Source organism: Callorhinus ursinus, unplaced genomic scaffold (assembly GCF_003265705.2).
Source record: "Callorhinus ursinus isolate GAN/ISIS: 27379988/994484 unplaced genomic scaffold, GSC_fseal_2.0 scaffold15, whole genome shotgun sequence".
Taxonomy (NCBI): domain Eukaryota; kingdom Metazoa; phylum Chordata; class Mammalia; order Carnivora; family Otariidae; genus Callorhinus; species Callorhinus ursinus.
Window position 1 is genome coordinate 41,206,632 of NW_027397077.1, and position 14,707 is coordinate 41,221,338.

Here is a 14,707-nt window from a genome sequence, read left to right on the forward strand (position 1 = left end):
TCTTCAAAGTAAAGATCAACTTCTTGCATCTCGCACTTCTCACTGCTAAGAATGAAGCATGAGGCTTGGTAAGCGTCTTCAGGTTTTGGAGGCAGCAGATTCCACACTTGGCTGTAATGTTCAGACCCATTAACCAAGTGGTAAAAAAGGATGCCTGGTGTGTGAGGCTGAGAGCAGAAAAGAGCTCTGCAACAGATCCAGGCAGCAGAGCAAGCAGCCCCCCACTTGGGCCAAACAACTCTGTAAATTCTAGAGCGCTAAATGTGTCTTCGCTAAAAGAAGCCACAGGAAGCTTGTGGTAGGCTCCCAGTAGGAGAATCACAATGTAGACTGCTAGGGTTCTAGAGCAAGACCATGCCATCTGCAGTGAAGAACAAGACCTCATTTGAAATCAGCTCCTAGATATGAGACCCTGGTAGAGATGGAGCTTCTAACAATGGAGCAACAAAAGACCATGCATCAAGAACTGCCCATCACGAGCTGAGATCTCTCATATTCACCAAATCTTAAGGTCAGGCAGGCTCTACAGTAATCCACTGTAAGATAGAAGAGGTACACTAGCATTCGACATGAGTAAGGCCAGAGGGCACAAGTAAGATGCACACACAGGAAACCCAGGCCTCATAATATCCACTCTGCACTGTTGTACCAGTGCATACCATCCTATTTCTTCACTGGTTCATGCATATGGCTACATGGAGGATCCCCTATGACTGGCTTTCAGAGGATAAAGGATGAACTTGCTGCATGGAGGATTTGGCTTGGTATGTACAAGCTGAAAATGATGCATTACAGCCTCACTCAGGGATAGCCCTGAAAGACATTAATGAGGCGAAATGGGTATGCTCCAGGTAGTGCACCTGGTCATCCACTTTACATGGAGAAAGTGGCCTCAGGAAAGAAGATACAAAGACCCATGGGGAGTGAAGCATGGTTTGCTGATTGGTTGGGCCCAAAAGGAAAAAGACTGGAAGACTAAAGACAAAAAACTAGGGAGAAAAGGCATGTGGATGGATCTATGGGAGGTGTGCACAAAGTGTGAAGATCTTTGTATTTTGCTAACGTCCACGAGAAAGCATCCTTCACAGAAGAATCAACAATAACCAAAAGGACAATTCAGCCAGTTAATTCACTAGTCTCTGTCATCCCAGTGCTGGCACAATGGTTTTTAAAAGGAGTAGCCATAGTGGCAGGGAATGAGGCTCTGCCTAGGTCCAAGGCTGACTTAGCTACTGCTGTTGTTAAAGTCTATCCTGACAGCAACAGAAGCCAACGCTGAGATCCCGATAATAGGATCATCTCTTTAAACTAACCAGCCACTTGGTGGAAGTTCACTACATTAGACCCTTTCCACCTGGGAAGGGGCAGTAATTCATCTTAATTGGAAGTAACACATATTCTGAGCACGGGTTTGCCCTTCTTGCCGACAGGACCTAGCCAGCACCATTACAGGGCTTACAGAATGCTTGCTTCACCAACATGGCTGTACCATGTAACATCACTTATGGGACCCATTTTAGAGCAAAAGAGGTACAGAGGTACAGCAATGGGCACAGGACCATGACTCTACTCTTCCTACCATATACTGCACCAAAGCTACCAAACTGATAGAACAGTTCTCAAAAAGGGGAAATCTGGGGTCCACACAACAAAGAATTATCTAGCCTAAAATGCCAATAGTGCCATCATTAAAAAATCCTATGACAGAGCAATGAGGAACAGCTGAGCCAGCAGCTTGGAGATGATACCCTGTGCGAATGGGGTACAGTACGCATCCTAAATTAATGCCCGTTATATAGTACCTCATTCCCAACTGGTGGAATGCATAGGTCTGGGAACCAAGGGATGGAAGAAGTAACCTTGCTTCCCATCGTTCCCAGTGACGCACTCAGGAAATGGGTGCTTCCCATCCCTACAACTTTAGGACTTTAAACTTAAAAGCTAGGACTGCCACCTACTCTCTTCAGATTCCATGCCCAAAGTCCAGCAGACACAGAAAGGAGTAGCGCCACAGTGGCAGAAGTAACTGATCCTGATCATCAGAGGTAGGGCTGCTGGTACACATCTCTTAATACCCTGTGCCCAATTTTGACGGGAAAGAGAAAGGGCAGCAATCATAGCCTGAAATTGGCAAGGTGACCGGGTCTCAGATAACCCTCAGGGATGAGGGTTAGGGCCACCTCGTCTAGCCCAGCACAAGTGCTAGAAGGGAGTTTTGAATGGGTAGCATGGGAAGGAGCAGGTGGGTGTCAGTTACAGCCTCAGCAGTGCTGGGAACTGTAATTTGGCCCACGAATCTTACTCTTGTGAGCTTCCCCAGGATAAGAGATCAATTAGAACTTAGATCATGCAGGCTTTCCCAGGCCATAGCAAGGAATTTGGAATGGTTTATCTTCAGGGTTAAAGAAAATTCCCAGCCCTTTCCCCTTGCTCAGTTTTCTGAAAGTTGGCAGCTAAGCACATTATCCTTCCTGATCCCAAATCAGGGAATAGATGATGTCCCTTTGGAGAAATTCTACAGATACTGACACTAAGAGAAACAGAGACATGTCTCTATGTAGAGAGCAAGATAAAATTTCAAAAATTATAATAAAGACCACTAGAGGGGTGATAAAAGATAATGCATTTGGAAAACAAGAACAGGATGCTATAAGAAAAAAAGAACATTCAAAGGAAATTAAAAATTTAATAGCAGTGCTAGAAGATCAATTTGAAAAATTCTTCTGGAAAGCAGAACAAAAACCCCAAAGAAACAGGAAGGAGGCAAGAGAAATTAAAAAGATCAAACCAGGAGGTCTGACAACCAGCTAACAGGAATTCCAGAAAGAACAAAGAAAATGGATACGAAGAAATTATTATAGAAATAACAAAATTTCTTAGAATTGGAGCTCACGAGTTTCCAGACTGAAAAGGCTCATGAAGTGCCAGAATAATAGTGAAAAACACATATACAAAGAAAACCATCATGAAATTTAAGACTGGAAAAAGGGAAAAGATCCTAAACACTGTCCTAGAGCTAAAAGGTCACATCCAAAGGATAGCAATCTTTTCTCTTTTAATTTTATTTATTTATTTTTAAAGATTTTATTTATTTGACAGAGAGAGACACAGTGAGAGAGTGAACACAAGCAGGGGGAGTGAGAGAGGGAGAAGCAGACTTCCCACTAAGCAGGGAGCCCGATGAGGGGCTCGATCCCAGGACCCTGGGATCATGACCTGAGCCGAAGGCAGACGCCCAACGACTGAGCCATCCAGATGCCCCCAAAGGACAGCAATCTGAATGTCACTGCACTTTTATTATTATTATTTTTTAATTTATTTGAGAGAGACTGAGAGTGAGAGAGATCACAGAGGGAGAGGGAAAGCAGACTCACCACTGAGCAGAAAGCCCAACACGCGGCTTGATCCCAGGACACTGAGATCATGACCTGAGCCAAAGACAGACGCTTAATTGACTGAGCCACCCAGGACTTTTAAACACAACACTTAGAAACTAGAAGAAATGATACTATGACTTAAAAAGTCTGAGGGAAAATTATTTCCAACCTAGAATGTGATATGCAGCCCAAACTATCTATCAGTGCAAGGGTAGAATGTTCAGATGTATATGGTCTCAAAAAATGTACCTCACTGGACTTTGAAACACAACACTTAGAAACGAGGAGAAATGATGCTATGTCTTAAAAAGTCTGAGGGAAAATTATTTCCAATCTAGAATGTGTTATGTAGCCCAAACTATCAATCAGTGCAAGGATAGAATGTTCAGATGTACACGGTCTCAAAAAATGTACCTTCCTCGCAACCTATGTTAGAGAGGTACTAAAAGGTATATTTCACTATAAATTAAAGTGTAGCCATGCAAAAGGAAGATAAAAGATGCAGAAAATCAAAACCTAGCAAAGGAGAGAGGCAGAAAGAACCCTCAGGGTAATAATGAAAAGATGCTCCAGGAGAACAGCCGTGCCACAAGCCTAGAAAACAACCAGTCCAGAAAGAACAGGGCACATGGGGCTCCAGGAAGAAACGTCCCCAAGAAAAATAAGACACAGAAAATACCTGAGGTGTTGGTGTATGATGAGAGAAGCTATACAGATTTTTAAGAGGGTATGAATTAGTGACAGGAACAAAGGAAATCAAGCAAATGAAGAAAATGAGATAATTATTAACTCCAAGAAAAACAAATTTGTACAGGAAAGGAAATTTCAAATATACCTCAGCAATGAAGAAAAAGTAAGTTTCATAATAATGTAAAGAGTGAATATTAACCTAACCAAAAATTATGAAATCACTGTATGTGGAGCAAGAGGGAATGAGGCAGGAAGGGCAGTGTGTGTGTGTGTGTGTGCAAGTGTGCAAACGTGCGTGCATGTTGGTGGGAGTGACAAGAGAGAGAAAAAATCCTCATCTTCCATAGATGGAGGACAAAAATAAAGTATGAAAGAGAAAAAAAAATCAAGAAATCACAGTCAGATTATATTGTTTAGAAACAGGGAGGTAAACACAGGACCCGCTAACGAGATGAAAGCAGTGGCCTCTGGAAAGTAGCACTGAGAAGCAAGAAGGTGCCAAGCACAGAATTGCTACTTTTTGTTATAAACCTTGAGGTCCCGTTTGGTTTTTAAACCACGTGCATGCATGTAAAAAAGTAAAAAAACTTGCAAAATTCGTTCAACTGACTGGTGGGTATTCGGGCATTTCATGTTACTCTTTTTTTTTGTTTAAAATAATTCTTTTTTTTTTTTCAAAGTTCCCTTTTAGTTGTAGAAATTCCCTTAATTCTATATTCAAAATAATATTAATTGCCCCTATTATTTGGAAGAGGAAGAGCATTTAAAAAGTAAAATACATAAAAAAACAACTCTGTGGTTTCTAGAGTTTTAAAAAATCTTTTTTTTTTTTTAAGATTTTATTTATTTATTTGACAGAGAGAGAGAGAGAGAGAGACAGCATAAGCAGGGGGAGCGGGAGAGGGAGAAGCAGGCTTCCCGCCAAGCATGAAGCCCGATGCGGGGCTCGATCCCAAGACCCCAGGATCAGGACCTGAACCAAAGGCAGACACCCAACAACTGAGGCGCCCAGGCGCCTCGAATTTTAAAAAAATCTTAAATTCAAATTACTTTCTCAAAGGAAAAGTCCTTTAACATTTATTTAATATTTATTTTCAAATAATAATATCATTTTTAAAGATACCTGGAAAGAAAGTTCCATTTAATATAACAAAAGGAAAGCCAAGACATAATAAACATAATAAACAAGTGAGGAAAAAAATAAGCGTCAGAATACTATGTGTAAAAGTCTATTTATATAGAACAAAACCAAACAAAAAAAGACCAAACTTCGATGATATGATACTGTATGTGGAAAACCCAAAAGACTCCACCCCAAAACTGCTAGAACTCATACAGGAATTCAGTAAAGTAGCAGGATATAAAATCAATGCACAGAAATCAGTGACATTCCTATACACCAACAAGACAGAAGAGAGAGAAATTAAGGAGTCGATCCCATTTACAATTGCACCCAAAACCATAAGATACCTAGGAATAAATTTAACCAAAGAGGCAAAGGATCTGTGCTCAGAAAACTATAAAATACTCATGAAAGAAATTGAAGAAGACACAAAGAAAGAGAAAAACGTTCCATGCTCATGGATTGGAAGAACAAACATTGTGAAGATGTCAATGCTACCTACAGCAATCTACACATTCAATACAATCCCCATCAAAATACCATCCACTTTTTTCAAAGAAATGGAACAAATAATCTAAAATTTGTATGGAACCAGAAGAGACCCAGAATAGCCAGAGGAATACTGAAAAAGAAAAGCAAAGCTGGCGGCATCACAATTCCAGACTTCCAGCTCTATTACAAAGCTGTCATCATCAAGACAGTATGGTCCTGGCACAAAAACAGACACATAGATCAATGGAACAGAATCGAGAGCCCAGAAATGGACCCTCAACTCTATGGTCAACTTATCTTTGACAAAGCAGGAAAGAATGTCCAATGGAAAAAAGACAGTCTCTTCAACAAATGGTGTTGGGAAAATTGGACAGCCACATGCAGAAGAATGAAACTGGACCACTTCCTTACACCACACACAAAAATAGACTCCAAATGGTTGAAAGACCTAAACGTGAACAGGAGTCCATCAAAATCCTAAAGGAGAACACAGGTAGCAACCTCTTCGACCTCAGCCACAGCAACTTCTTCCTAGAAACATCACCAAAGGCAAGGGAAGCAAGGGCAAAAATGAACTATTGGGATTTCATCAAGATAAAAAGCTTTTGCACAGCAAAAGAAACAGTCCACAAAACCGAAAGACAACCGACAGAATGGGAGAAGATATTTGCAAATGACATATCAGATAAAGCGCTAGTATCCAAAATCTATAAAGAACTTATCAAACTCAACACCCAAAGAACAAATAATCCAATCAAGAAATGGGCAGAAGACATGAACAGACATTTTTCCAAAGAAGACATCCAAATGGCCAACAGGCACATGAAGAAGTGTTCAACATCGCTCGGCATCAGGGAAATCCAAATCAAAACCTCCATGAGATACCACCTCACACCCGTCAGAATGGCTAAAATTAACAAGTCAGGAAACGACAGATGTTGGCGGGGATGCGGAGAAAGGGGAACCCTCCTACACTGTTGGTGGGAATGCAAGCTGGTGCAGCCACTCTGGAAAACAGTTTGGAGGTTCCTCAAACAGTTGAAAATAGAGCTACCATATGATCCAGCAATTGCACTACTGGGTATTTAACCACAAAGATACAAATATAGGGATCCAAAGGGGTACGTGCACCCCAATGTTTATAGCAGCAATGTCCACAATAGCCAAACTGTGGAAAGAGCCAAGATGTCCATCGACAGATGAATGGATAAAGAAGAGGTGGTATATATACACAATGGAATATTATGCAGCCATCAAAAGGAACGAGATCTTGCCATTTGCAACGACGTGGATGGAACTGGAGGGTGTTATGCTGAGTGAAATAAGTCAATCAGAGAAAGACATGTATCATATGACCTCACTGATATGAGGAATTCTTAATCTCAGGAAACAAACTGAGTGTTGCCAAGTGGTGGGGGGTGGGAGGGATGGGGTGGCTGGGTGATAGACATTGGGAAGGGTATGTGCTATGGTGAGTGCTGCGAATTGTGCAAGACTGTTGAATCACAGATCTGTACTTCTGAAACAAATAATGCAAGATATGTTAAGAAAAAAAAAAAGAAAAAGAAGAAGATAGCAGGAGGGGAAGAATGAAGGGGAGTAAGTCGGAGGGGGAGACGAACCATGAGAGACGATGGACTCTGAAAAACAAACTGAGGGTTCTAGAGGGGAGGGGGGTGGGGGGGATGGGTTAGCCTGGTGATAGGTATTAAGGAGGGCACGTTCTGCGTGGAGCACTGGGTGTTATGCACAATGAATCATGGAACACTACATCAAGAACTAATGATGTAATGTACGGTGATTAACATAACAATAAAAAATAAAAGACCAAACTTCTTCATACATGTGTATATGTACAAATAAACACAAAAATGCACACAAAAAGAGATCTGGGAGAATATATGCTAAACTGTCAGTAAGGTTACGTCTGGGGAAGCAAGTGGGATTGGGGACGAAGATGCCAAATTTGAGAATTTATTTTCACTTGGTTTTGATTGGTAACTAGAACACAAAATAATTTCAAAAGGCAAAAAAGATACACATGGTAAAGACAGGTCCCTCTCCCACATCAGCCTCAGGTTCCCTTTCCCAAAGGTGGCCTCTTACTACTAGTCTCTTATGTTACCTTTTAGCTTTATTCCAAATACGTAGACCAGTATGTTTACGTTTGAAACCTACTTTTTGAACTGTAAATGTTATCACACTAGTCATATTGCTCTAACCCTTACTTCTTCCTCTTAAAATAGCTCGTGCCTTAGAAACACCATAAATTATTTCCCACATACAGTTTACCTCCAGTCTGCCTTGCTGGATCTTATACACCACTTGGGGATTCTCCTGCAGTATGTTGCCATAGAGCTCACGAAAGTGGGCTATGTTGGGCTTCACAATATTCAGCACTTTTGTCTTATCCTCTCCAACCACCATCCGAAAGTCGCCTGGTTAAAACAAATGGAAAAACAAATTTTCCATTGAGAGTCCACATCCTGACCTATAAACTACAGCCCCACGTTCATCCTATGCTAGTTCAAGACGGCATCATCCCACATTCAAAACATTGGTTTTTCTTCTTTAAAACTGTGAATATATTACCCAAGGAATGCAGGCACTAGTTTAGGGGAAAACAGAGCCTCTCAAATCCTAAAGCCCTTGATGCCAGTTAAAATGCAGTTACCTAAGTGCAAAAGGTAATCATCGAGAAGCTGATTTGTTTTTGTTTTTCCAATGCAGAAGCACCTATTCTTACAATCTTTCATCCTGTGAGCAAAACTCTGTGACCAATCATGGACCTGGGTGCTGTATGTCACCTTAGACATGCCCTTGCTACTGCTTACTCAGCTTGGACCTCTTTGCTGTGTTTGTGCAAGGGCTTTTGCGGTACTTTATGAATATAAAGAACTTTATCACATCTGATAAGTGCAAGAGCGGCGAGTGTTAAGCGGCTCAGGTCATGATCCCAGAGTCCTGGGATCGAGCCCTGCATCGGGCTCCCTGCTCGGTGGGGAGCCTGCTTCTCCCTCTCCCACTCCCCCTGCTTGTGGTTCCCTCTCTCGCTGTCTCTGTCAAATAAATAAAATCTTTAAAAAAAAAAAAAAGAGTCCTAGTAAGATGAGGTTTACATTTAAGAGGAACTTCCTGAAAGCAGATACCATTTGTTACATTGCAAGCCGCAAGAAATGAGGAACGTTACATTTGCCTAAGAGATGGACTGAGCTGCAGAATAAACAGTTCTGAAGGACAAAGAGCCATGCTGATACAAATTTGAGGTGCCCTGGCCTGCTTATGCCATTGACAACGATCAGCAAGTCGCAGAGGGAAAAAGATGATGAAATGTGCAAACTTGAGGGAATGCCTACTGGGCTAATGTGTGTTCAAAAAAGGCCGGGCGCGTGTGAGGGCCTCCCAGGTGAAGGCTGGCGAAAGCACTGTGACTGAAACCTTTCTTGGACAGTTAGAAAGTCATCCAGGAAAGCAGTGAGGTAGCAAGTGTAGGCAGGTACCCCAGATACTGACAAATTCCTGGGCATCAGGTGACAGTGTAATTCATCATTTGAACTAGAGGTCGCTTTTGAGGGTGAGGTGGGCATGATGAATAATTATACCAGGATGAGTAAAAACTGGGCAAACCCAAACATATGGTTACCTTGCCAATTAATTTTCTTGGAGGGGGTGGCATAGGCAGGAGAGGGAACCATTGAAATTATTATGCGCCACAACAGGTATTACTAGACCAAACTGTTGTTCTGTTTTGGAAAAAATACAGATTACCCAATAGTATCTTTACTATGCTTCAGTAAGGAATAAAATATGCTGGGTTTTGAAGATTCAGAGAACCAACTTATACTAGTTTTGTGGAAAGCAGCTGGGGACTGCAAGCTTCAGGAAAACAAACTTACAAAGAGCCTCTGGAACCCAACGTTTGTGACATGAGGTTTGTTCAGGGAAGTGAGGAGAAGTGAGTTCCAGTCATAACAAGCTGCCCCAATATGGATGAACTTATTTTTTCACTATTATTTTATTTTTTATTTTTTTAAAGATTTTATTATTTATTTATTTGCCAGAGAGAGAGAGTGCGAGCACAAGCTGGGGGAGTGGCAGGCAGAGGGAGAAGCAGGCTCCTTGCTCAGCAAGGAGCCTGATGAGCTCGATCCCAGGACCCTGGGATCCAGGACCCATGACCTGAGCCAAAGGCAGCCACTTAACTAACTGAGCCACCCAGGTGTCCCTATTTTATTTTTTTAAAGATTTTATTTATTTGACAGAGAGAAAGAGCCAGAGAGCACAAGTGGGGGGAACAGCAGAGGGAGAAGCAGACTCCCTGCTGAGCAGAGAGCCCAATGCAGGGCTTGATTCCAGGACCCCGAGACCATGACTTGAGCTGAAGGCAGCTGCTTAGCCGACTGAGCCACCCAGGCGCCCCTTTTCACTATTATTTTAAAGGGAAAGAGAGTTATATAGTTAAATTCTGGGATGACTGCTAGAGAGGGTTTAGAGAAATTGGTTCTTTCACATAATACTGGTAAAATCCTTTGGAAAGCAGTAAATGAAACCACCCCATTTCCAGCTTAAAGAAACAGACCCAAACAGAGGTCCTGAGGTAATGTTCGCTGAGCATCTGGTAAGTGCCAGGCACTGCTTCAAGTGCTTTGCTGTATTAATTGAATCCACACATCTCTGTCCTCTCAGAGAGATACTATTCTATCCCCATTTAGCATCAGGGCAACAAAGACGGAGATGAAGCCACCTACCTGAGATTCCCCAGTAAGTAGGTGAATATACTGCATACATACAACTGTTCACTGAGGCACTATTTATAATACTGAAACACTGGAAGCAGCCCAAACGTCCAACAGCAGAGGAATGGATAAGTTACAGTAGTACTCCCATATCCCACCGTGGAAGAGTGTGCAACCATTAAAAATTCCAATAATCATACACAGCAAGATGGAAAATGATCATATAATAGTAAGAAACTAAGACACAAAAGTACAATGAGAAAACTTGGTATAAAAAGAGGAAAAATGAGACAAAAAGATTACATAAAAATGTTTTTGCTCTCATAAGTACACATTTATTGTGGGCTTTTTGGGGAGTGTGTGCGCTTTACGCTGTTATCTTGTTTAGTCCTGGCAAAGCCTCCTAAAGAAGGTATTAAGTAGTCCCAATTTGATAGATGAGGAGATTGAGGTGCACGGGTCCAGCCACCTCTGGTATCAAGGTAGTGACATTTTCAGTGACTAGTATTACTCTACTTTGCAGTTTTCCTTCATTTCCTTCACTTCCATAATGTTGGCATATTACTTCTAGCCTTTTTAAATAGATGCATGGAGTGCACAGACGTGCCAACTTGGCAAATATGCATGGAGAGGAAGCCAGGTTAATTTTCAATCGTGTAAATCCTTAGGCTTTTATTTAGGGCCTATAAATGGATTCTATCAATCTTGGAAGGGATAAAATGTCATCCAACTCTGAACCTAACATGGCTGGCTCTGACGTGAAAGATCAGTTTGTATCACTGTTGAGTTCTAAATGTGTGTCATTTTTCTTCTTCTTGTACATTCAACAAGGAGTTCTTACATTTTAGACAGTAACTTTCTAAGAGTGGTTGTATTTTACCAAAATGTAAAAGCAAACTAATCCAAAGCCTCCCCCAAAGAGCATCTGCATGTCCTGATTAAAGGGCCTGGAAAATACTCTGGACTCTCTGAGAACAAGGACTGGGGCTTATTCATCCCTGTATCTCCAGCTCCTCGTGCAGTGCCTGGCACATGGAAGGCACATCAATAAATGTCTGCTGAATTGGATTTCTCCAACTGCTGTGCAGCCGAACTAGCTCAGCCACAGGGAACAGCAAGCAAATGGGCTTATTACCCATTTCTTCAGAACAAAATGAATAAAATTGTGGGCACAGCATGACCCAGCATTTTGATCATAGGAATCAATTTTTCTTACCTCCAGAGATGTTTGCAACAAAACACAGGGATTGAGAAAAACCGACTGCTGACTTTTATTTTATACCTCTACTGGTAAGTTTAACTCTTGACTGCTCAAGCCAGAAAACTGCCAGTCTAATAACAATGGGTGACCAAAAGGATAATTTATCTTCGACTTTGAAATGAAACAAACCCAGAGGCTTGTAAAGCATCTATAGTTGGCTCACTCTGTGATTCTAGCATGCTGCCAATGGCCAAGGGCCTTATTATGAACGTAGGGATGTAAGGGGCTGTACTGTCCAGTGGAAAGGCCCTGGCTTTCAAGTCTAGCAGTGTCCTAGGGTGACTAGAGATTAACCCTTCTGAGTCAGTTTTCTTACCTGTAAAATGGCTGTAACCATCACACTGACTTCACGAGGTTATTTTTAGATTTAAATGAGTAAAGGCAGTAGTGAATGCTTTGTAAATAGTAAAGCAGATAGTACTGTTGCTATGATATGCATATGGGATGGGGAAAGGATGGGGGTAGAGGAAGCCCTAAGTCTTTGAAAATAATAACTGGCTAACTTTTCCCCTCTTAAACTCATTGCAATACTGCTGTTATTTCAGTTCAATAAATATTTGGGTGGCTAGTAAGTACCAGGAGCTGTGCCAGATATTGGAGATATAAAGATCTTTGCCCTACCTGAGGCAGGAAGTGCTATGAAAACAGATCATTTCAGCGTGGGTTACAGAAGTGGGTATTTCTTATGTGGTAGTGTTTAAGAACAGTAGCCCAAACTGGATGTTGATATAGCAGAATAATATTCATTTTTTAAAAAAATTTATGTACTTATTTGAGAGAGAGAGAGAGAGAGAAAGTGCACACCCCAGGGAGGAGGGGCAGAGGGACAGAAACTCAAGCCAACTCCATGCTGAGCCTGATGCAGGGCTTGATCTCATGACCCTGAGATCATGACCTGAGCCAAAATCAAGAGTCAGATGCTCAACCAACTGAGCCATCAGGGTGCCCCAAATAATATTCATTTTTTTAAAGATTTTATTTATCTATTTAAGAGAGAGAGAGAGCAAGCACGAGCAGGGGGAGGGACAGAAGGAGAGGGAGAAGCAAACTCCCTGCTGAGCAGGGAGCCTGATGTGGGGGCTCGATCCCAGGCCCCTGAGATCATATGACCTGAGCCAAAGGCAGATGCTTAACCAACTGAGCCACCCAGGTGGCCCTAATATTCATTTTTTAACAGCTTTTTAAAAAAAGATATAATTCACATACCATATAATTCACCCATGTAAAATATACAATTCATATTTTTTAGTATTTTTAGTATATGTTAAAGGGTTATGCAACCATCTAATTTTAGAACATTTTGGCCTCCCAAAAAGAAACCCTGTACCCATTAGCAGGCACTCTGTCTCCCTCCATCCTTCCATCCCCAGCCCTAGACAAAGACTAATCTACTTTCTGTATAGATTTTAGATTTTCCTATTCTGGATATTTTATATAAATGGAATTGTACAATAAATGGTCTTTTATGACTTAGTTCATCATATTGCAGCATGTATCAATACTCATTCCTGTTTATGGCTAAATAATATTCTACTGGATGGATGTACCACATTTTTTTAATCCATTCTTCATCTGCTAGACATTTGGGTTGTTTCTACTTTTTGGCTATTTATTATAATAAAGCTGTGATGAACATTTGTGTACAAGTTTTTGTGTAGATATGTGTTCTCATTTCTCTTGAGTAGATACTTGAGAATAGAATTGCTGGGCTATATGGTAACTCTACGTTTAATATCTTCAGGAATGGCCGAACTCTTTTTCTGAAACAGCTGCACATTTTACAATCAATCCTATCAACAATGCATGAGAGTTTCAATTTCTCTGCATCCTTGTCAACACTTGTTCTTGTCTTTTTGATTATAGCCACTGTAGTGGGTATGAAGCACCATTACTGGGGTTTTAACTGGCATTTCCCTAATGACTAATGACGTTGAGCATCTTTTTATGTGCTTACTTGCTATTTGTATACTTTCTTTGAAAACATGTCTATCAAATCTTTTGCCCATTTTAGTATTGGGTTATTTGTCTTTTTATTGAATTCCAAGAATTCTTTATATATTCTGGTGTTATTCCTTATCAGATATACAATTTGTAAATCTCTTCTCCCAAGCTATTGGTTGCCTTTTCACCTTCTTGAGGGTATAGTTTGCAGCACAAAAGTTTAATTTTCAAAAAGTTTTCCCATTTATCTATTTTTTCTTTGTTGCTTGTGCTTTTGGTGTATATCTAAGAAACCACTGCCTAACCCAAAGTCACTCTGCTAAGAGCTCTATAGTTTTAGCTCTTATATTTAACTCTTATATCCATAATCCATTTTGAGTTAGTTTTGTGCATAGTATGAGAAAAGGGCCCAAAGTCATTCTTCTGTACGTATATAAAACAATACTTATTTTAACATAGATGACTACGACAGTATTTCTAGGAGGCAGTCTACCACACCATTCAAAATTCATTCCCCACAGTATCTCCAAGGCTGTAGAAAAGACACCATATCACACCACTTGCATGTGGAAGACAATGAGAGACAAATAAATACCTTTGGGGCGCCTGGGTGGCTCAGTTGGTTAAGCATATGACTTCAGCTTAGGTCATGATCTCGGGAACCTGGGATAGAGCTGGGCATCAGGCTCCCGGCTCAGCAGGGCGTCTGCTTCTCCCTCTCCCTCTGCCCCTCCCCCCACACCTCTCTTTCTCTCTCTCTCTGATAACCCAAATGTCTCTCTTTCTCAGATAAATAAAATCTTAAAAAAAAAAGAATAGCTGATGCATGTGGTGATATAAATTTGAATCACCTTTTTCACACTTTAGTGAACACAAAATGGATGAGTGTAGAAAGTGATAAGGAGGAATCAGGTTGACAATATTGGTTCAGGAAGGAACCAATATTATTAGTCATTCATCCATTCATTCATTCCATATTTACTGAGCACCTAGAATGTGTCAGGTCCCACTCTAAGGACTGTGGCAGGAGTGAGCAAAACAAGACAAACATTTCTGCCCTTTACATTCTAGTAGTGGAACAAAGACC

The 14,707-nt window shown here is 41.1% G+C and overlaps 1 protein-coding gene across 4 annotated transcripts in view; it reads right to left on the reverse strand.

The window, feature by feature from the left end:
- The window catches only part of TAMM41 (TAM41 mitochondrial translocator assembly and maintenance homolog), a 50,761-nt gene that overhangs the window by 15,572 nt on the left and 20,482 nt on the right, over window positions 1-14,707 (reverse strand). For all 4 annotated transcript variants that reach the window (XM_025885217.2, XM_073901655.1, XM_025885215.2 and 1 more), the window contains one exon: window positions 7,975-8,120. In XM_025885217.2, coding sequence (XP_025741002.1) covers window positions 7,975-8,120 — 146 coding nt within the window. The remainder of the gene's footprint in view (window positions 1-7,974; window positions 8,121-14,707) is intronic.